The sequence below is a fragment of the Perognathus longimembris genome, chromosome 17 (genome assembly GCF_023159225.1).
Source record: "Perognathus longimembris pacificus isolate PPM17 chromosome 17, ASM2315922v1, whole genome shotgun sequence".
NCBI lineage: Eukaryota > Metazoa > Chordata > Mammalia > Rodentia > Heteromyidae > Perognathus > Perognathus longimembris.
Window position 1 is genome coordinate 6,062,902 of NC_063177.1, and position 21,468 is coordinate 6,084,369.

General features: G+C 50.0%; 1 protein-coding gene across 8 annotated transcripts; it reads right to left on the reverse strand.

Annotated features, from left to right (window-relative positions):
• Nucleotides 1-1,639: 1,639 nt before the first annotated feature.
• Nucleotides 1,640-17,091, reverse strand: Arhgef15 (Rho guanine nucleotide exchange factor 15). 8 transcript variants are annotated; one of them, XM_048366187.1, is made up of 16 exons: nt 16,917-17,088; nt 13,869-14,524; nt 12,756-13,088; nt 12,484-12,538; nt 10,250-10,308; nt 9,937-10,148; nt 9,663-9,823; nt 9,353-9,505; nt 7,860-7,989; nt 5,493-5,567; nt 5,302-5,394; nt 5,055-5,215; nt 4,804-4,956; nt 3,502-3,584; nt 3,060-3,164; nt 1,640-2,469 (listed from the first exon to the last, which is right to left on the reverse strand). In XM_048366187.1, exons 2-16 carry the CDS (start codon nt 14,476-14,478, stop codon nt 2,318-2,320), a joined length of 2,535 nt encoding a protein of 844 aa, XP_048222144.1. In that variant the 5' UTR covers nt 14,479-14,524; nt 16,917-17,088; the 3' UTR covers nt 1,640-2,317. The 8 variants fall into 8 exon arrangements, with proteins under 8 accessions (XP_048222144.1, XP_048222147.1, XP_048222146.1 ...); XM_048366190.1 differs by lacking the exon at nt 16,917-17,088 and adding an exon at nt 16,015-16,085 and having other exon boundaries at nt 13,869-14,527; XM_048366189.1 differs by lacking the exon at nt 16,917-17,088 and adding an exon at nt 14,786-14,821.
• Between the last annotated feature and the right edge of the window lie 4,377 nt (nt 17,092-21,468).

Here is a 21,468-nt window from a genome sequence, read left to right on the forward strand (position 1 = left end):
AAGAACTCACTACCTTTTGTATGTAACTGTAACCCCTCTGTACATCACCTTAACAAATAAAAAAAATATTAAGGGGCTGTGTGCTGGTGGCTCACGCCTATAATCCCAGCTACTCAAGAGGCTGAGATCTGAGGATTGCAGTTCAAAGCCAGCCTAGGCAGAAAAGTCCCCTTGAGACTCTTATCTCCAATAAACTACTCAAAAAAGCCAGAAGTGGCGCTCAAATGATAGAGAGACTCTGGAGGTAGAGTCTTTCTACCTCCTGCTGTTGTCATGGTAGTTTCTATCCTGGGCAAGTTGTCGTATGTACAGTGAAGGGTAGGTTGATGGCCTCTTGTAGAGAAAACCCTGTCGCAAGCCTGCTTCCCCCACTCTCCAGCAACTCTCTGTTTTTCTGTGGGTGGCCTCTGATATCACATGACCGTTCTCTGACATTGGTTGGGTCTGGGCAGCCCCATTAGCTCTTTGCTCTCTCCTCTATTGAGCTCTATGTGTCTGGGGCAGGGGAGGGTGGAAAGGAGGAGCCTGGTACCGCCAGCCAATCTGTGATCCATTTTTGTTCCATCCAAACCTGGAATCCAGCTCATTTTGCAGCTTACAGTTGAGGTTGACTGAGTGATGGCAGGTGGCAGATAATGCAGACATGCATTGTGAAGACCAATGTTTGGGGAAGAAGGACCTGTAGGCCTCAGAGGTCTGGAGCCCATCTACCAGGCACTTTGTGTCCCTCAGCCTCTTCTGCTAGGCCTCTTTTAATGAAATTTTATTGACAAGGTGATGTACAGAGGGGGTACAGTTACATAATAAGGTAGTGAGTACATTTCTTGTCATATTTATTATACCCTCCCTCATTTTTCTTTCCCTTCCCTAGTTCAGGCAAGCATATATACAATATCCAGTGTACCAAAATCATATACAGTAACCACCTGTGGTACGCCACAGGAAATTCACCTAGTACATAAAACCTAACAACGAAAAAATCCTCCTGTTTCCTTCTCTTGGAGTTCATTTTACTTAGCCTCATCTTATATAATCATATGTACATAGCTGTTGAGCTATTGTGATCCTCTGATAGGTCTATCCTAGACCTTTTATGTTTGTTTAGTAATTGTTTGGTTTTAGATACATAATGTAAAGTCGCTGACCCAAACATGTGGAAATACCATTTGAAAAGAAGTTTGTTATTTTACAGACCTGATTTCTACTGTTATCCTCTCCCCTCCCTAACAATCATATATCAAGGACACCGTGCACCTTTGTTCTCTGTGTTCTAGGCTTGTCTTGCTCAACATTATTTGTTCAAGATCTGACCATTTCCCTGCGAATACCATTATTTTATCATTTCTAATTGCTATGTAATATTCCATTGTGTACAGGTACCACATTTTTTGATCCATTCATCTGTAGTGGGGCATTTAGGTTGTCCATATTTTGGCTATTGTGAATTGCTCTACTAGGCCTCTTGAAGACTTAATAATATCACCCTTCAACCATCACAGACCCATGGCCTCCAAGACATGCAAATCCAAGGCCCTCCCTCATCTCCACCCCTGGCTACTGACTGTCAAGCTATACCCAGCACAATTTTAGAGCTCAGACTTGATGTTTTTCTTGGAGAGAATAACAGAAAAATGCAGAGTTGAAAGAAGAAATAAGGCATTTAATCACAGGAAGGGGGGCAGTCACCAGACATACATCATGCGCAACAGAATCACCTTCCCGGATTCATATATACACAGCTGCATAAAAGCACATGCACACACATAGATTCTCTGAGATTCACACTCTAGATTCTTCTAGAAGAGAAGTTTCTTGAGAGGGCACAGGAAGTGCTTCTCAGATTCAAAGCATAGGGCCAGACCCTAGTAGCTACTGGCCACTTGAGCCCAGATCACCATCTTCCTTGGCTGATGGCTCTCTCCATTTGTATGGGCTATAGGACTATTTCTCCAACACAGCCCTTACTCTACTGCATTGACTCAGCTTCATCTTTCTTGGCTGTGAGCATACAGAAATACTCATTGGCCAAAGGTTCAGCCAGCTCACTACCCATTGGTCACTCAGTACTAAGCCTTTGTCTCCATTGACAACACATCCAAACTATCCTTATTCTTTCTTATTGTGTAGTGTCAGATGGCCTTTCTTCATTGTCTGCTCAGTCCTGAAACTCAGTCCCCACTGGTTGCCACTAGAGGTAGTGTTTCCACTGATAGTGAATCCAATAAGGCAGATGGATGGTTGGGTGACTGGATGATGGGTTTTATCTTCTTTGTGAAGCCCTGACAGTATCCCAACCTGCCCCAGTCTCCAGCCTGTATTAGGTTGATGGGGAGCTGGGGGTGCTTGAAGAGGACCCCACAGTCTCAAGAAGCCTCTGGTGCTGACGTAGGTGCTTCCTCCTTTCCTGTTCTCCTGTGACTTCACACACCAACTGGGCAGGGAAGGCCCCTGGAAGACCCTTTAGCCAGCCTGGGGAAAGAAAGATAGCCACCCAAATAGGGTGGGGGCAGAGGTCAAGAGAGGAGGAAAAGGAGGCCCCCTGGGGTCTTGGGCCTTGGGGCTTATGGCAGGTGAAGGAAATAATGGAGAAGCCTAGTCGAAAAGCATCAGCAGCAAGCTGAGTGCTGGTGGCTTATGCCTGTAGTCCTAGCTATTCAGGAGGCTGAGATCTGAGGATCAAGGTTGGAAGCCAGCCAGAACAGAGGAGTCTGTGAGACTATCTACAATTAACTACCACAAAAAGCCAAAAGTGGAGCTGAGGCTCAAGCACTGTTCTTGAGCAAAAGAGCTGGAGGACAGGAAGTGGCACTGTGGCTCAAAGTGGTAGAGCACTAGCCTTGAGCACAAGAGCTCAGGGACTTCTTAGGCCAGGCCCTGAGTTTAAGCTCCACAACAGACCAAAAACAAAATAAAACAAGAGCTCAAGGACAGCATCCAATGTCCTGCGTTCAACCACCACAACCAACAAACAAACGAATGAAAGAAAGAAAGAGAGAGAGAGAGAAGGAAGGGAGGGAGGGAGGGAGGAAGGAAGGAAGGATAGAGAAAGGTTCTCTTACCTTCTGGGCTCTTGTGCAGATTCTTGGGAGGAACCCTGGACTCCAGCCCCCGCCCCTCAGTCTTGGAAGGTGTGGATGGCTCTGAACATAGCTCCTGGGAACACTCTGGAAGGGGACCAATGACATTACAGTAGGATTTCAGTCTTCTTAACTTCTCCCTCTATTCTTCTTTTTTTTTCTTTTTTTTTTTGGCGCCAGTCCTGGCCCTTGAACTCAGGGCCTGAGCACTGTCCTTGGCTTCTTTTTGCTCAAGGCTAGCACTCTGCCACTTGAGCCACAGTGCCATTTCTGGCCGTTTTCTACATATGCGGTGCTGGGGAATCAAACCCAGGGCTTCATGTATACGAGGCAAGCACTCTTGCCATTGGGCCATATTCCCACCCCCACCCCCATTCTTCTTAAGATTCACTTTTGCTGCTCTCTTCCTTTCTCTGACACTTACCACAGTCCTCATAGATGGTGTCTGGGGAGCAGGGAAGGGGCCCCGGGGTAGGGAAGGCTCCCAGCCAGCGCTGCATGTCTGATCTGGTAGCAACAAAGACAAAGGGGAACAGTTGGCCCAAGATATCCTCCTTGGGGGTGAGTGAGGCATAGGCCATGGAGGCGAGAGAAGGGGAAGGGGTGGAAGGGTCTTAGAGGGTAGAGGAAGATCCCAAGGGTGCTTTCTGGGTTGTTGTTTTTTGGCGGCGGGGAAGGGAGGTCATGGGGCTTGAAATCAGGGCCTGGGTGCTATCCCTGAGCTTTTTTGCTCAAGACTAGCACCCTACCACTTTGAGCCACAGTGCCACTCCAGCTTTTGAGTCGTTAATTGAAGGTAAGAGTCTCATGGGGACTTTTCTGCCCAGGCTGGCTTTGAACTGTGATCCTCAGATCTCAGCCTCCTAAGTAGCTAGGATTACAGGCATAAACGACCATCACCTGGCTGGGTTTTTGATGTTGTTGCTTTAGTTTGAGGGGACAGAGTCTCTCTATATAGTCCAAGTTGGTTTTAAATTTGTAATCCTTCTACCCCAGCATCTTGACTGCTGCTATCATAGGTGTTCACCACTATGCCTAGCTTTTTAAAATTTACTTTGCCATGCTAGGCCTGGAACCTAGGACCTTATGCAAGCTAAGCAAGAACTCCACTCTCAGGAGTGGAGTTTACCAGGTGCTGGTGGCACATAAGTGTAATCCTAGTTGCTCAGGAGGTTGAGATCTGAAAATCAAGATTCAGAGTCAGCACAGAAAGAAAACTTCAGCTGAGATCTGAGGATCGCAGTTTGAAGCCAGCCAGAGCAGGAAAGTCCATGAGACTCTTTGAGCTGTAGCTCAAAAAATGGTAGAGCACTAGCCTTGAGCAAAAGAGCTCAGGGACAGCACCCAGGCCCTGAGTTCAAGCCTCAGGACTGGCAAAAAAACACAAAACATAAGTTTCAATACGCCCTTACAAGAAAAAAGAAAGGGAGAAAAAATGGGCACCTGTGGCTCAAGCCTTCAGCTCTATAATCCTAGGTACTCAAGAGGCTAAAAATTGCTATTCAAAACCAACTCCAGCTGAACGTCTGTGAGACTCTTAACTCCAATTAAGTACCCTATTAAGTACCCAGTATGCCAGAGCTGGAGCTATGGGTCAAGTGAAGCCTTTCATTCAAACCTTGAGTGAACAAGAAAGAATTTGAAGCCTTGAGTTCAAGTCCCAGCACTGGCACACACACACACACACACACACACACACACACACACACACGAAGATATGACTCACAAGGAGGAAGCTTGGAGTAGCCTGTGGGTGGGACGGCCCTGGTGGTTGCTGAGAAGGGAAAGACGGAATGTTGGGGGTCCAGATGGGTCAGGAACCTGCTGGGCCTGCACCAGGGAGCGATGGGCATAGTCCAGAACCTGCAGCCGCTGCCCACTGCCCAGGGAAGAGGGCATTTAGACAAGAGCTTGGGGTCCTGCCCAATGCCTCCTCTCCACCCAAGCCCAGGTCACACCCTTCCCTGAAGGACCCACCTCTTGGGCTGAGTGATGAGCAGCAAGTCACTAAAGAGCAGCAGGCAAAGGGGGGTAAAGCGAGGGCGGGAGGTGAAGAGCACGCCCCCCTTCCTGCCCCCTAACTCCGTCAGTTCCCCCTGCAATTCCAGGCGGCGTGACCAGGAGACCAGGGGCAGAGCCTAAGAGGAAGCAGAGGAGGTTGTGGCTTTGATGCACTGAGCAAAGAGCAGGATGAGGGAGAGGGCACATCTGGACAGAGACGAACCTTGACTTTGTGGAAGCGCAGCCTTTGGGTGAGTCGGATGAGCTCTTCAGTCTGCTTCATGCGCCCCACCTCGGCACTGCAACGCTCAATGATCTGTGAGGGGAGACAACTCAGCACCCAGCACCCACTCCATCCCTCCCTACCCACCTGCTCACCTCCCCCTGCCTCCACATCCCTTCCTGTCCACCCACCTTGCTGACAGCACCCAGGGCTTTCTGGGCATTCTCGTGCCGATTGGATCCCTCCTCTGTCTGGTGCAGGATATTCTGGGAGCAAAGCAGAAGGTTGTGACTCACCTGCTCCCCAACTCCTGCCTAGAGGACCCAGCCTGTCTCAGAGAGATGCTCTTTTGGGGTTTACAGAGCTGAGGGATTAGTTTCCACAGGGTCAAAAGACATCACTACAGACCAAGTGCCTACCTCTGAGCAAATCATGTTACCTCCTTGAGCCTCAGTTTCTCCATTCTTAAATGGGCATAGGATCTTCCTATATATCAATAGCATCATTGTGCGGTATCAAGGAAGTAATGAAGGAAAAAGGGCATAGTATAATCCTTGGCTTGTAGTAGGAGTGTGTATGTGTGTGTGTGTGTGTGTGTGTGTGCATGCGCGCATGCGCGTGCATGCTTGCACATGCACATATCAGGGTTTAAACTCAGGTAACTCTTCCTCAGCTCCACCAATTATTTTGGCATGACCTGGAGCAAGTTATTTACCGATACTGCAATATCCTTTACCATAAATCATGGGAAATAATAGTTTCTTCGCTCACATGGTTGTTGATGAGTTTAAATAGGCATATGTCACTTGAAGCTGTATCTAGATCCATGCACACAATAGCCATTGAACTGTTATGATGGCTATCTTTGGGTTGGAGGGAGTTGTTTTGTTTTTTGGTGGGTTTTTTTCCCCCAGTTTTGGGGGTTAAACTCAGTTTCTGAGTACTGTCCCTTAGTTTCGTTTGCTCAAGCCACTTGAGCCACAGCTTTTTGCTGGTTAACTGGAGATAAAGAGTCTCACAGAGGGCTGGGAATATGGCCTAGTGGTAAAGTGCTTGCCTTGCATACATGAAGCCCTGGGTTCAATTCCTCAGCACTACATACACAGAAAAAGCCAGAAGTGGCGCTGTGGCTCAAGTAGAGGAGTGCTAGCCTTGAGCAAAAAGAGCAGGGACAGTGATTAGGCCCTGAGTCCCAAGCCCCAGGACTGGCCAAAAAAAAAAAAGCACCTCACAGACTTTCTTCAAGGGCTGGCTTCAAACCCTGATCCTCAGATCTCAGCCTCCTGAATTGCTAGGATGACAGGCATGAGGCACTGGCACCTGGCCCCCAACTTTTTGGCTGCTTATTTTGGAGATGAAGGTCCCACAGACTTTTCTACCTAGGCTGGCCTGAAATGGATCCTCCAGATCTCAGCCTCTGAATAGGGTCTCATTATTTTTATTATACTATTTATACTGAGACTAGATAAAGCCAAGTAGGACATAAAGAAGCTGATTGATAGCCAGAAGCTAGTGGCTTACACTTGTTACCCTAGTGCTCAGAAGGCTGAGACAGGAGGATTGCAAGCTCAAGGCAAGACCTTGTCTCAAAAACAAAAGGCATATATCTGTATACATATGTGTGTGTGTGTGTGTGTGTGTGTGTGTGTGTGTATGAATGAGTGTGTATCAGACCCCCATCTCAACCAGCAAAGAGCTGGGTGCCATGGCATACACCTGTCATCCCAGCTATGTGAGAAGCATAAATAGGAGGTCAAGATTCAGGCTGGCCAGGCAAAAAGTGAGATTCTATTTGAAAACTAACAAAGGGGATGGGGGGAGACAAGAATTGTGGTTCCAGTGGCAGAGCAACTGCCTGGCAATACAAAAGCTCTGAGTTCAAATTCCAGTACCACAAAAAAAAGAACAAACGAATGAAAGAGAGAAAGAAGGGAAAGAAGGAAGAATGGTTGGTAATTTTTACATTACAATCCCCTTGCTGGATGAACTGATTAGGGAAGAGTCAATACCTTATAATAGAAGAGAGATTCTCAACCATTTTATTTCCCAGTATTACTCTCACTAACATACCTTTTCTGCATGTGATTGTTTGTTTGTTTGGAAGTACTAGAGGTTGAACCCAGGGTCATGCACCTGCTAGGCAGTATTCTAGCACTAGGCTATATCTTTAGGCCCTCCCATGAAATCCTAATTGTACAGATAAACACAGTAAATCTGTTTCTCTACTGTAGCCCTTTCACCTTCGACAATCAGTGGAACCACTAAGGTTTTATCTTGTTTTTCATTCCTCATGGAACCAGTATCTGCCCCTTTGGAGGTGAGATCTGCTAGAGATCAAGAAGAAGAAAGTTTAGAACACCAATCTCTAGCCAGAGGTCCTTTTTCTGTCCGCTTAGGCACTGGATAATTCTATGTACAGCAGGGCAAGTCCTAGATGGAGGGGCCCAGCTAGTAAATCGGGGTTTGGAGGATTCCTGTGGTCGTGGTGGGGCCTTAGGGGAGAGTCCTCCAATGGGGCTGGTAGGGCGGGAGCAGCTTGGCTTCCTGTCCAGTGGTACCTGCAGCAGCATTCGGAGCCGCGTGATTCGCTGGAAGGGCAGCAGCAAGAAGGACGGCAGTGGGAGCCTCTCGCACTTGGGCAGGCTCTGCAGTCGCCGGAGCTCCGCAGAAAAGCGCATGTTTGTGTCCCTGCAGAAGCAAACCCAGCTGGCTATTGGTCTAGCTAGCTCTGGCCTCAACTCCAACCCTCCTCCCTGGCTTCCTCCCACACCTCTGGGGTACAGCTGTGTCCCCCTAGGCACCGTGCTTCTCAGCCTTTCTGTTGCCCCAAGTGAACCTCAGTCCAAATGTATTAAATAGAACATTCCAGAAATAAGCTAGGCACTGGTGGCTCATATTTGTAACACTAGCTATCTAGGAGGCTGAGATCTAAGAATCACAATTCAAAGACAGTCAGGTAGGAAAGTCTGTAAGAGTTTTACCCCTAATTAACCACCAAAAAGCTAGAAGTGGAACTATGGCTGAAGTAGGAGAGCACTAGCCTTGAGCCAAAAAAAGCTAAGGGACGGTGCTTAGACACTGAGTTCAAGCCTCAGGACTGACAAAAGAAAAAAAAAATCCAGAAATAAACAATTCGTAAGTTTTAAGTGGAGCATTATTCTGGGTATTGTAATGATGAAATTTTAAGGCCTTTCACTCCATCTCACTTAGGATGTGAACGCTGCCTTTGGCCAGTGTGCCCATGCTGTATTCACTATCTACCTGTTATTTTGTATTATCCCAGTTGTCATATTAACTGTGTCAGCATCATAGTGCTTGTGTCCAAGTAATCCTTATTTTACTTAATAATGAGCCCACAACTCAAGAACAGTGATACTGACAATTCTATTATAGTGTTATAATGTTTAAATTTTTTTGTCTCTTTTTCCACCAATACTGGGACTTGAGCTCAGAGCCAAGCAATTATCCATGAGCTTTTTTTTTTCAGTTGTGGGGCTTGAACTCAGTGCTTGGGAGCTGTCCCTGAGCTCTTTCGCTCAAGGTTAGCACTCTACCACTTTGAGCCACAGCTCCATTTCCAGATTTCTATTGTGTAATTGGAGATAAGAGTCTCACAAACTTTTCTGCCTGGGCTGGCTTTGAACTGCGATCCTCAGATCTCAGCCTCCTCAGTAGCTAGGATTACAGGTGTGAGCCACCAGCACCTGGCTCCATTAGCTTTTTTACTCAAGGCTGGAACTCTACTACTTGAACTACTGCCAGCTTTTTGCTGGTTAATTGGAAATGGTCTTTTCTACCCAGGCTGGCTTCAAACTATAATCCTCAGATTTCAGCTTCCTGAGTAGCTATGTTTGTAGGTATCACTAGCACCCAGTGTAATTTTTCTATTTTGTTATTGGTTATTGTTATCCTCTTACTGTGCCTGAGATAAAGGTATATAACGTACAGGAAAAGCATAGTATGTATATACATATATACACATACACCCAGTTTAGCACTATCCAGTTGGAGTCTTGTGATACTCCATGGAGTTGGGGGCCTCCGGACTCACATGAGGCGGCTGTAGGTCTCCTCCTGATACTGCTGGTTCCTCACATAATCCACATACACAGAGAAAGGACCAACTGCATGGACATGTACCACGTCACACAGGTCGCTGATGTGAGGGGAAGAGCGCACACGGGACAGTAGCGTCCCTAGAAACCTGAAGGAATGGGAAAAGCAAGTGATGAGGAGTGAGATCCAGGTCTTCTGGGTTGTTGAGATGAGTGCTAGAAACGAACTGGGTGTGCAAGGAAGGGCCTGGCTCAGCTGAGACATGCTCATCCAATTCTGGAAGGACCCCACTGTCCCCCACTGACCGCTCGCTGACACTCTGGACTCGCTGTACGTTGGAGAAGAGCGTGTGGTGATCGCGGGGGGTGAGCGTGTCCCGGAGTGCCTGGCTCAGCACAAAGGTGTCAGTGAGCAGCCGCAGGGAGCGCAGGTAGGAGGCCTCTGATGTCACGACCTCAAACAGGCTCTAGGAAGAAGGGCAGGGCTGTAGCAGAAAGGGCAGCAGCTCATGGCCCCCTTCAGATGTGGGAGGGAGGTGTTCCTATGCCAGCCTGCCCAGTGCCATCCAGATGTGCCTACCTCTTGCATGCGCCTCTCCTGGGGGCTGAGTGTCTCCAAGAGGCCACTGGCTCGCACAGCTGGCAGCTCCTGCCACAGGGTATTGCGAGGCCCGGGGAGCCTCGCAAAGGTGGGAGCATCCCCAGGATTCGCTGGAGAGGGGTTCCCATCTTCACCCACACCCCACAGCTCCTCTGATAGCACGGCTGCTCGGTATGTCTGATACAAGGGTTCTGGAAGGCAGGCATAGCACATCAGGGAAGTCCAGGGCCCCAGAGCCCTTACCCTGCTGCGTGATGGCCACAAGGGTAGCGGGGGGTCCAGGGATGCTCACCATCCTGCAGAGGCAGCTCCCAATTCTGCTCCTTCAGCCCCTCTAGCCCCTCCTCATCTCTGTGGAGAAAGAAAAGAATGGGAGTTTGGTGCTGGTGACTCACAGCTATAATTGTAGCTACTCAGAAGGCTGACCTCTGAGGACTGTGGTTCAAAGCCAAACTAGGCAGGAAAGTCAGTGAGACTCATCTCCAATTAACCACCAAAAGCCAGAGTGGAGTTGTGGCCCAAGTGATCTTGAGTATCAGCCTTGAACAAAAAAGCTAAAGGACAGCATCCAGAACCAGAGTTCGAGTCCCAGGACTGGCATGCATATACATAAAAAGAAAGACCTGGAGTGGGGCACCAGTGGTTCAGACCTTAATCCTACCTACTTAGGGATGCTGAGATCTGAGGATTGTGGTTCAAAGCCACCCCAGGCAGGAAAATCTGTGAGACACTTATTTCCAGTTAACTACCAAAAAGCAGAAATGGAGATATGGCTCTAGTGGTAAAATGCTAGCTAGCCTTGAGTAAAAAGACTCAGGGACAGCACCTAGTCCTTGAGTTCAAGCCCCAATATTGGTACAAAAAGAAAGGATGGGATCCCCTGGGGTTGCCACTGTGGCCTACTCCATGGGTACTACTCGCATAACACCGAAAGAGATGGCTACACAATACCCTTGCACGATATAAGCAGGGGCTCTCACGGCCTCCCAGATCAAACTCCAGATTTTCTTATGCCCGGGTTGGAGAGGGAGCCTTGAACTAATTGAGCCCCATTGATTTCTGTTAACTCAACTACTGAATCCCAGAGATTTTCAAGTCTTTGTCTCTAGCCCTCTTATGTAGCAACCATTGTCTAAAAGGTCCTATCTGTGCCTTGATGGAACCTGTTAGGTCAGCTGGGCATCAGTGGCTCATACCTGTAATCCTAGCTACTCAGGGGGCTGAGATCTGAGGATCGTGGTTCAAAGCCACCCCAGGCAGAAAAGTCCTGGTGAGACCACTTAAAAACCAGAAGTGGTGCTGGGGCTCAAAGTAGTAAGGTGCTAGCCTTGAGCAAGAGAGGTCAGGGCCAGCCCCCGGCCATGAGTTCAAGCCCCACAACCAAGACACACACATACATACACACCCCTCTTAGGTCAAATTCAAACTCCCAACTGCCCCCCCACCACCCTTGGCTCTTTTTCTCCCCTATTCTGGTCACCAGCACTACCATTTACACTTTCATACAAGCTGAAAAAAGCACTAGCAAATGTTAGCTAAATAAATGATTTACCAGGATTACTTCTGATAAACATGGCTAATCTAAGATGATTAACAAGCATAGAAAACAAAAGAAAAGTTCATGGTTGCCAGTTGTATTTGCAATCATAATTCCAATGGATTTTTAAGGTGAGAGAAAGGAATTAAAATGGATCTGTGAAAAAGTCCGTGAGACTCTTATCTCTAATACACTACTAAAAAGGGAGAAGTGAAGCTGTGACTCAAGGAGTACAACACTTTACTTGAGCAAAAAACCCCAAAAACTCAGGGATAGTGCCTGGGCCCTGAGTTCAAATCCCAGGACAGGTAGAAAAATAAATAAAAATAAAATAAAATGGATCTTGGTCAGCTTTTGATTGTTTATTTTCTTGGGCTAGTATTCCAGGCTTGGCTTTTGCACTCAAGTGCAAAAGTGACCCTTTACCACTTGAGCCACACCTCCAGTTCCAGTTTCTTGCTGGTTAATTGGATGAGTCTCATAGACTTTTCAGCCAGGGCCAGCTTCACACTGTGATCCTCAGATCTCAGCCTCCTTAGTAGTTAGGACTTAGTTAGGACTCCTCCTTAGTTAGAACTACTCAGGAGGAGTAGTCTGGAACCACCAGTGTCCTGCTTGTTGTATTTTTGAGGCAGGGTTCTGATCTATTGCCCAGGTTTGGCCCAAACTCAGGATCCTCCCGCCTCAGCCTCTTGTGTGCCAGAACGATAGACATGTGCCTTCATCACTCGCTTAAGCCCATCTCATCAGCAGTATCAGACCCCAGAGACCCCCTAGAGTACCGGCCATGCGTACCACCATGACCTAGACAAAGACACTGCAATCCACAGAGAGTAAGGACTTATGTGAAGTGACATAGAAATGCCAGAGCCCTGGAGGTCTCTTTCTTTGTAGAGCTTGGATTTGATGCATCTGAAGGTTAGTTTGCCCTCAAGTGGAATGGGTGGGGAGGAGGGAGAATACTGCGGAGTAGGTGGTGAGTCTAGTACCTTCTCTCCATGGCTGCCAAAGGAGCATTCTGAGGAGCTTCATCAGGCCTGTCCCCTAGAGAGAACCCAGAGTGATGACAGCAAGCCTCCAGGACACCCCCCCCACCCCAGTCCCAGGCGCCTGACCCCAGCTCCAGCATAAACATGCTACTAAATCTGGATACGAACTCCTGCTAACAGGGTTCACAGGAGCCTGGCTGGCTAAATGTGTTTCACTCACCTCCACCCCATGGCTTCAAAGCCCAGACGCCCCCCACACTCAGACTCTGTACCTTTTGGGATCCCATCTTCAGCCGGCAGATCAACATCTGGCTGCGGGGGGTCCCCAGAGATGCTGGCATCCTGTCTGACCCGAGTGGGTTTGGGGGGCTTGAGGGGCGGCAGGAGTTTGCGCTCAGCAGTGGAGCGATAGGAGGTGAGGACCACTGCAGGATGACTGATACTTGGAGGGTTGGGGCGGGACCGGGAGGAGCGAAGTGGTGAGGCCCGGCAGGGGGTCCTGAGACCATCCTCAGAGCCCCCAACAGGCACCCAGCGGAGCTCCAGGCCAGGCCGAGCCAAGTGGCAGACACAGGGGCAGCAAGGAGGGCAGGCCAGCACAGCATCTGTAGCAGACAGGAAATGTTCAGAGAAAGGTCATGGTGATACCCATGGCCCATACTCCAGGGGGTCTCTGGGGTACGATACTGCTAACGAGATGGGCTTAAGCTAGTCATGATGGCACATGTCTGTCATTCTGGCATGCAAGAGGCTGAGGCGGAAGAATCATGAGTTTGAGCCAAGCCTGGATAATAGATCAAGACTCTGTCTCAACCCTACCCAGGCCTCCTCCAACACCAATGTCCAGCTCTGTGCATCTATAGATCTCCACCCTCTTGACTGCCTTCAAACACCCAGATATACAGAATCTAGAGTTCCCAAACACAAAATCTTTTTATTTTCTTATTTTGCCAGTACCGAGGCTTGAACACAGGGCCTGAGCACTGTCCCTTTTCTTTTTCTCTCAAGGCTGTGGCTCTACTACTTTGAGCCACAGCTCCAACTTCTACAAAATTCACTTTAGAAAAGCTCCCAGTTGGGTTGGAGGCATGGCTCAAGTGGTAGAGCACCAACCAGCCAATGAGCAAAAGCAAGTGTCAGATACGAATTTCAAATCCCAGCCTCAGACAAAAAAGAAGGAAGGAAAGAAGGAAGGAAGGGAGAGAGGGAGGGAGGGAGGGAGAGAGGGAGGGAGGGAGGAAGGAAGGAAGGAAGGAAGGAAGGAAGGAAGGAAGGAAGGAAGGAAGGAAGGAAGGAAGGAAGGAAGGAGTTGGGAGAGAGAGAGAAAGAAACTCCCAGTCTTTAAGAATTGACAACTATGATGAGCTAGGCCCATGAGTGCTTACCTGAAGTGCCATTCTCCTGGGACCCATGTCCAGCAAGGCCATCTTGGGGAGCTTCTTTCTCCCCATTCACATTTACTCCCCCTTGGGAGCCCCTTTCCAGCGAGTCTACTGTCTGGGCTCCACCTTCAGTCCCCCATTCAAACTTCCCTGCCAGTCTGCGCACAGTGCCTGGGGCAGAGGCAGGGCCATCCTGGGTCAGGCCCCCAGCTGAGGGGAGCTGGGGTAGAAGTGTGCGGAGTGACCCAGAAGGCTTGGGTGGAGGGACTGGAGACCAGGGAGAAGGTTCTGGTGAGATGGAGCGCCGGGACACTGGACTTGGGGTGCTGGAAGGTGAGTCTGGTGAAGTCTGGGAGTCCAGGCTGGTTCTCGATGCCGAAGGAGGCAGAAGGGCAGGAGGCTTGAGGGATGCCGCTGGGGGCTCCCAGAAGATGGGGGTGCCCATTGGGGTTGGCACCTCATTGGAGTTTCGGGGAAGCACTTGTGGGGAGGAGCCATTGTGGGGAGGCCCTGGAGAATGAGGGGCTCTGGATCGAGAAGGGGGCCGAGGACGTATGATCCGAGGGGGCTTCAGGGTCGGGGGCGTGGCTGCAGGAAGGGACTGGGCCGACATCTTCCTCTGAGCTCTTTGAAGCAATGGGGTGTTCGTGAGTCATCCCCTGAGGAGGATGGGGGAAAGAGAGCCCCTCAGTTCCCCCAAGTCTGGTACACTTCCTAATCCTTCCTCCTGTGTTCTCTCTTCTCTACCTGCCAACCTTCCTCCTTCTGTCCCTGGAGCCTCCTAAGCAGCCATTAGGATCTATCTACCTATCTATCTACTTATGTATATCTTTGTGCTGCCCTGAGGCTTGAACTTATGGCCTGGGAGCTGGCCCTTACCTTTTTCACTCAAGGCAGATGCTCTACAACTTGAGTCATACCTCTACTTCTGGCTTTTCAATGGTTAATTGGAGATAGTCTCTTGGACTCCCCTGCCCAGGATGACTTAGAACCACAATCTTCAAATCTCAGCCTCCTGAGTAACTAGGATTACAGATGTGAGCCACTAGCACCTCATCATTTTTCTTTTTTGGAGACAAGTTCTCTCTCCATAGCCCAAGCTGACTTCAAGTGGTGGGATTACAGGAATGTGCTACAAATCCAAATTCCCTCCCTGCTTCCATTTCTATGTCTTTTGGTTGTTTCAGCCACAGGCTGGAGAAGACAGTGAGGCTGGAACTACGTAGGCAGAGATCCAGAATGGGGCAGAGAATCAGTGACGAGTGAGGGGGATTTGGCTTGCCTGCACCTGGTGAAATGTGTGTGGCGTGGTTGTTGGTGTGTGGCTTCAGTGTGTGCTGTGTCTAGTGCTCTGAAGGAGTATGAGGGTGAATGTGTGTGCTCTGTGTTATCTGGGTGGAGTGTGTGTGTGTGTGTGTGTGTGTGTGTGTGTGTGTGTGTGTGTGTGTACCCCAGCCTCGGCTGGAAGGGATGCATCACTGTTTCCCTGCTCCGACCAGCCCACTTCTCCCCGCTCCCACCCCCTCCCATTTCCCAGTTCCTCTCTCCGGACTCTCCCTTTCCGGATTATTTTTAGTCTCCTTTTCCTGCCATGAAGATTTCTGGAGTTTCTGACCCCAGGAGATCAGGAGGGCCCCAACATGGTCTCTTCTATTCCCCCATTCCCTCATCCCCTGCCCACCCCTAGGTCTGGCCACAGAGAGAGGCTCCAGTGGAGAGATGCCTGGAGAGGTGAGGGAGGAGACCGAGCAGAGCCTAGGACCAAGGGATCCAGGAATCTGCCTGGGCTTCTCTTCCTCTTGTGGGTCAAGAGGCTGCAGTCCCACTAAGACTGTAGGGTCAGAGCTGGGACATGGTGTGGGGGAGACTCCAAACTCCATTCAGGCATCAGCAGAAGTCACCACCCTCCAGGCTCTGGACTAGGTTCTTGAGAAATGATAGGGAGTGGAGACCAGCTCAAGTGGCTTCTGCCTTCTGTCAGGAAGCCATGGAGCGAGGGAGTGGGGCCTCATCACCTAGCCAGCTCTTCACCTTGCCCCTTTGAAGGCTCTCATTGCCCCCCATGCCCGCGCCGACCTGCATTTACTTCCTTCCTCACTACCCTCCCAACCTGGGTATCCTGCCAGGGGTGCCCCGAGCACTCACCCTTGAGTCCCCTCCACTCTCAGTCACCTCCCAGGTCTGAGTGAGTAGGGCCAGGAAACAGGAATCAGATCCTCTTCCCAACCGGACACTTCTCCCCGCCCTCCACTCCACATGCGCACTCAGGGGCTCTGGGAGACATGTGCCCCCCCCCCCCACCCTTCAGAGTGTTTCAAAGGGTCTACAGAGCCCAGTGCCTGTGGCTCCCACTTGTAATTCTTTCACAATTATAATCCTAGCTACTCAGGAGTCCGAGAATCATGGTTTGAAACCATTGAGGGCAGAAAAGTCCATGAAACATTTATTAACCAGCAAAAAGCCAGAAGGAAATGACTTGGGGAGGGGTAGGGAAAAACAGGGAGAGAGATGACATTGTCCACAAAGAAAGGTACCTTTTACTTGATTTATGTAACTGTAACCCCTTAACAATTTTAAAAAGTAAGAAGCCAGAAATGGAGCTGTGGCTCGCATGGTAGAGTGCTAGTATTGTGCAGAAACACCTACAGAACAGCACCTAGGTCCTGAGTTCAAATCCCAATACCAGCAAACACACACACACACACACACACACACACACACACACACACACACGGAAGGTCAAAGGGAAGGTTTGCAGAAAGGCTGAAAGTCAGACATGAAGAGGGAGTTTGCCCAAACTTCATGGACAGGGGCTGGAATGAGGATGTGCTGGACTTCACAGTGGAGCAGGGGTGTCCGTGCCTACGCTCAGGTAAGGGATGGCCCCTGCCTGCCCTTCCTCAGCCAGTTGACCATCTCTCCTAGCACTTGCTCAAGCGTCTCCTCCTTCACTCCACAGTCCCTGCGTGGGTGAGCCAGCCCAGACTTCACAACAAGGGACTCCAAATGCTGCTTCCCACCCCGCTCTGCAGAGGCTCCCCAGGAATTTACCTTTATCTTTTGAGGTGTAGCTCTGTGTTCAGCCTGTCCTTTGAGCCCCGGGGAGCAAGGAATGCCGGCTGAGGTCCCCAAATGTCTGCACAGGACTGCATCTCTGGGGCAGGAACTGAGGGCTGTGATTGGGATCGGCACAGAGGAAGCCAGTTCCTCAGCCCCACCCGGCCATTGTGTCAGGGGCCAGTGTGTGTGTGTGTGTGTGTGTGTGTGTGTGTGTGTGTGAGAGAGAGAGAGAGAGAGAGAGAGAGAGACAGAGAGAGAGAGAGAGAGAGAGAGAGAGAGAGAGAGAGAGAGAGAGAGAGAGAGAGAGGAGAGAGAGAGAGTGCCCGGGAATATGTGAAGGGGGATTTGAGACCCGTCTCCTCCAGGTGGAGTGATGTTTGTGATGTTTGTTGTGACCCCTGTGGCTCACCATTCTCCAGCCCCTCTTTCTCTGGGTCTCAGTCCTGACTGCCTGTCCCACTGGGCTCTGCTGCTAGTGCTCCTGGGGGAGGGGGAGGAGGGATGGAATCAGGGCTTTTCTCACCTTTAATTTGCTCCTGTGGTTGAGAAACCCAGCAAACCCAGTTCCCAGAGCTGGGAGTGTGTGGTAAAAACACCTGAGGTGATGGAATAAACCACACCCTGGCCTGGGAAGGAGAGTGGTAGAAGGAAGATCCAAGGGCCAGTTATGAACTTGGGAGGCCTTTGTCCACACTCTGGTGCCTTTCTCAGACTTGTATTATCTATTTCTCTCTCATTGTCACTTTCTCTTTTCTCTTCAAACAAGAAACTGGAAAGAAAATCTGGCATGCTGGCATAAAATTGGGTTTTAACTCCTTTTTGCTCAAACTAAAAGCCCAAAACTCCTTTTTTTAAAAAAATCATTAGGCTTGAACTCAGCACTGTCCCTGAGCTCTTCAGCTCAAGGCTAGTGTTTCACCACTGAGCCACAGCACCACTTCCAGTTTTCTGGTGCTTAATTGGAGATAAGAGTCTCAGGGACTTTTCCTGTATTCCTCATTATCAAAAAGACTTAGTGATGGGCTGGGAATGTGGCCTAGTAGCTTGCCTCGTACACATGAAGCCCTGGGTTCAATTCCTCAGCACCACATATATAGAAAATAGCCATAAGGGGCTGGGGATATGGCCTAGTGGCGAGAGAGCTTGCCTCGTATACATGAGGCCCTGGGTTCGATTCCCCAGCACCACATATACAGAAAATGGCCAGAAGTGGCGCTGTGGTGGCTCAAGTGGCAGAGTGCTAGCCTTGAGCAAAAAGGAAGCCAGGGACAGTGCTCAGGCCCTGAGTCCAAGGCCCAGGACTGGCCAAAAAAAAAGAAAATAGCCATAAGTGGCGCTGTGGCTCAAGTGGCAGAGTACTAGCCTTAAGCAAAAAGAAGCCAGGGAGAGCACTCAGGCCCTGAGTCCAAGCCCCAGGACTAGCAAAAAAAAAAAAAAAAAAAAAAAGACTTAGTGACATTTATAATGGTTTTTGGTATCCGGAAGTACTATTTACAATTAAAATAACTAGGTTGTACAATCAGTTGCTGTTTCAATACTCTTATCATGACTACTATTGGGTTTTGCCTTTAAACATTTGATCTTTAGAAATTACAGTCAGACCCACAGAGGGACAGATAGATGACTTATAAGTTTGTCAGATTTTTTTCACTCTCTCCCTCTCCCTCCCTCCCTCTCTCTCTCTCTCTCTCTTTGGTCAGTCATGGGACTAGAACTCAGGGCCTGGGCACTGTCCCTTAGCTCTTTCGCTCAAGGCTAGTACTCTACCACTTTGAACCACAGCTCCACTTCCAGTTTTCTGGTGGCTAACTGGAGATGAGTTTCACAGATTTTCTTCCTACCTGGACTGGCTTTGAACTGTGATCCTCAGATCTCAGCCTCTTGAGTAGTTAGAAAAACACCAATGCTGGACTCAAATTTAACTTTGATTCTTAATAAGTTCCAAGTAAACCCTGCTTGGAAACTACTTGTGTTGATCTTGTTGCTTAAATTGGAAATAAGAGGGTCAGTTGGCACAGACTCTCACTTCACCTATGAGGTCCCCCTCCAATGTGGGATTCTGCCAACTGAGATACATCATCCCAACAAGCAAGAATGTCAACTGGGTTATTATGCCATCAAGGAGGAGAAAACACCTAACAGACTGACCAAAGCTTGTATTGGAGACAAGAGACTATCCAGAGACAGCTGGAACAACTTCTCTGATCAGAAGGGATGGGGTCAGGCCTAATGGAATCACCTGTGCTTGTCCCTCCAAAAGTAATTAAAGCTGGGAGGTCAAAAGAAAATAGTTCGGGGGAGGAAGATGGCGCCGCCACAGTAGGGAGGCACCCCGACTCGCTCCAACTGAACAGCGAGCTGGGAACTCCAGCACCCAACACCCCATCAAGAACCCAGCAAAACCAGCAGCCAGAAGCAGTGGAGAAACGCAGGAAACAAAAAGGAGCAAAAAAGAAGAGCCTATAACCTGCATAGAGCCGGAGAATCTCCGGGGTACCCTCCCCCCACCAGCCGACTCTGGCCCGAACAGGGCCAGGCTAGGAAAGGGGACCTGGCGAACAGCAGACCCACTGCCAAAAACTCACACCAGGAGCGAAGAGTCCAGATAGCAGGACTCCACGGACCCCAGGGAGAGCGTGGACCAAGACACATGGCGACGGCGGTGACAGGAAGTTTGGGTCCACACGGCCAGGAATGGACGTGAGTGGCAGGGAAACCGAGCAGCGCAGAAGGGGAGAGCCGGGGACGCCACCACGACCTTTCGCCACACCACAGCACTCCACCCCCGGAAGGACCAATGGCGGCGCAGGACACACACATAATCCAGGACCAGTGAGTCCCCCATTACCCCCTCCCCCAACGGGAGACCAGCTATCAGAGACCCAAACCCTACAAAGAAGCTAGAACTCCCTCCCTGCCCCTCCCCACCCTGAGGGAACAAAGAACCCCCAAATCAGGCGGGAAGGTCCCATCAGGCCCTGGGAAGACACAGGAGCTAACTGGGGGAGGGCGGAGCAGTGCCAAGGCCACAGAGGAGCCTGAACTGGCCGCACTGGCCCCGCCCCCTTCCCAACAGGGGCCCAAGGACTGCAGGCAGTGCAAGCCCCATCTGAGGCGCCTGCTCCTTAGGGACTTTTTCAACTAAATCCACAGGTACTGGTCGGCAATACCAGCCCAGCAGGGACACCTGGGCCTGATCATGCACCCCCCTCACAGCAGAGGCACAGTCTGAGGGCTCTAACCCGCAGCCGGACAGTTGATTCCACTGGGCCCCCCACATACCGCCCCCCACAGCGGACTCGCGGGAGGGCGCAAGCACAACCCAACAACCCGGGGCTCGCTCGGGTAGGCGAACCCCGCCCAGGTGGGCAGGGCCACAGAGGCAGCGCCCGTTGTAGTGGGCGCACAGCACACAGGTGGGTGGGGCCCCCGGCGATAGTGCCCGCTCGGGTAGGCGCGCCTGCACAGGAGGGCAGACCTCTCCATCGGCTGTGCCTACTCAGTTTGGCACATTTCGCACAAATGGGTGGGTTGCCCCTCAACAACACCGGCCCTGGAGTGGTCCACACAGTAGGGCGAACCGCCTGAGAGGTGAGCTCCCTGACCAAGATACAGAGTGGAAAAAAGAACCAAAGAAGAGAAAAGCCTCCACACCATGCTGAATCAGCGACCAGCAAACCCCCACCAGGGGCACGCTAGGGTCAGCACAACAGAGCGGCAGGACACTGTCCTGCAGAGAAAGACACAGAACCTACTGGCCCCCAAGTGCATAGAGAATGACCACCGCAGCAACAACCAAGAAGGACACACTCACCCATTGGGAAGCAAGGTTCAACAGCCAAACCCAAACCCAGAGCCAGGACACCAGGACACAAGGCTCCCACTGACGGACCAGCGGGAACCAGCACAAAGCCAAACCAGGGAAGCCATCCACAGATCTCCAGATGCGCAAATCACAAAGAAATATAACACAGCTCATCAAAGGGCAAGCCAACTCGCCAGCTCCAAAAAGCAGCACGACTGGGACTGGGGATATGGCCTAGTGGCAAGAGAGCTTGCCTCGTATACATGAGGCCCTGGGTTCGATTCCCCAGCACCACATATACAGGAAATGGCCAGAAGTGGCGCTGTGGCTCAAGTGGCAGAGTGCTAGCCTTGAGCAAAAAGGAAGCCAGGGACAGTGCTCAGGCCCTGAGTCCAAGGCCCAAGACTGGCCAAAAAACAACAACAACAACAACCAAAAAGCAGCACAACTGAAGAGGAGCTGGAGAATAAAAATACAACTGAAGCCATGTTAACAGAAATGATGGAAAACGTCAGAAACAAAATCAGAAAACAATTCCAGGAGTTTAGAGTGGAAGTCTTGAAGGACATCCAGGAAGCCAAGAAAGAAATAGAAGCAAAAATGGATACAATGCAAACCTTCTTTAAAGAAGATCTTAACATCATGAGAAGTGAAATGCATGAAAAAATAGATTTAAAATGCAACTCTTTAAAGGAAGAAATTTCCACGATCAGAGCTGATCTGGCAACCATAAATAGC

Excerpts from the sequence above, each read along its gene's own strand:
- Arhgef15 (XM_048366187.1), bottom strand. The coding sequence starts at position 14,478 with ATGTCGGCCCAGTCCCTTCCTGCAGCCACGCCCCCGACCCTGAAGCCC. Across the intron at positions 12,539-12,755 it reads TGAAGATGGGATCCCAAAAG|GGGACAGGCCTGATGAAGCT; the intron begins GTACAGAGTCTG and ends GGTTCTCTCTAG. Across the intron at positions 3,165-3,501 it reads CACCATCTATGAGGACTGTG|AGTGTTCCCAGGAGCTATGT; the intron begins GTAAGTGTCAGA and ends GTCCCCTTCCAG.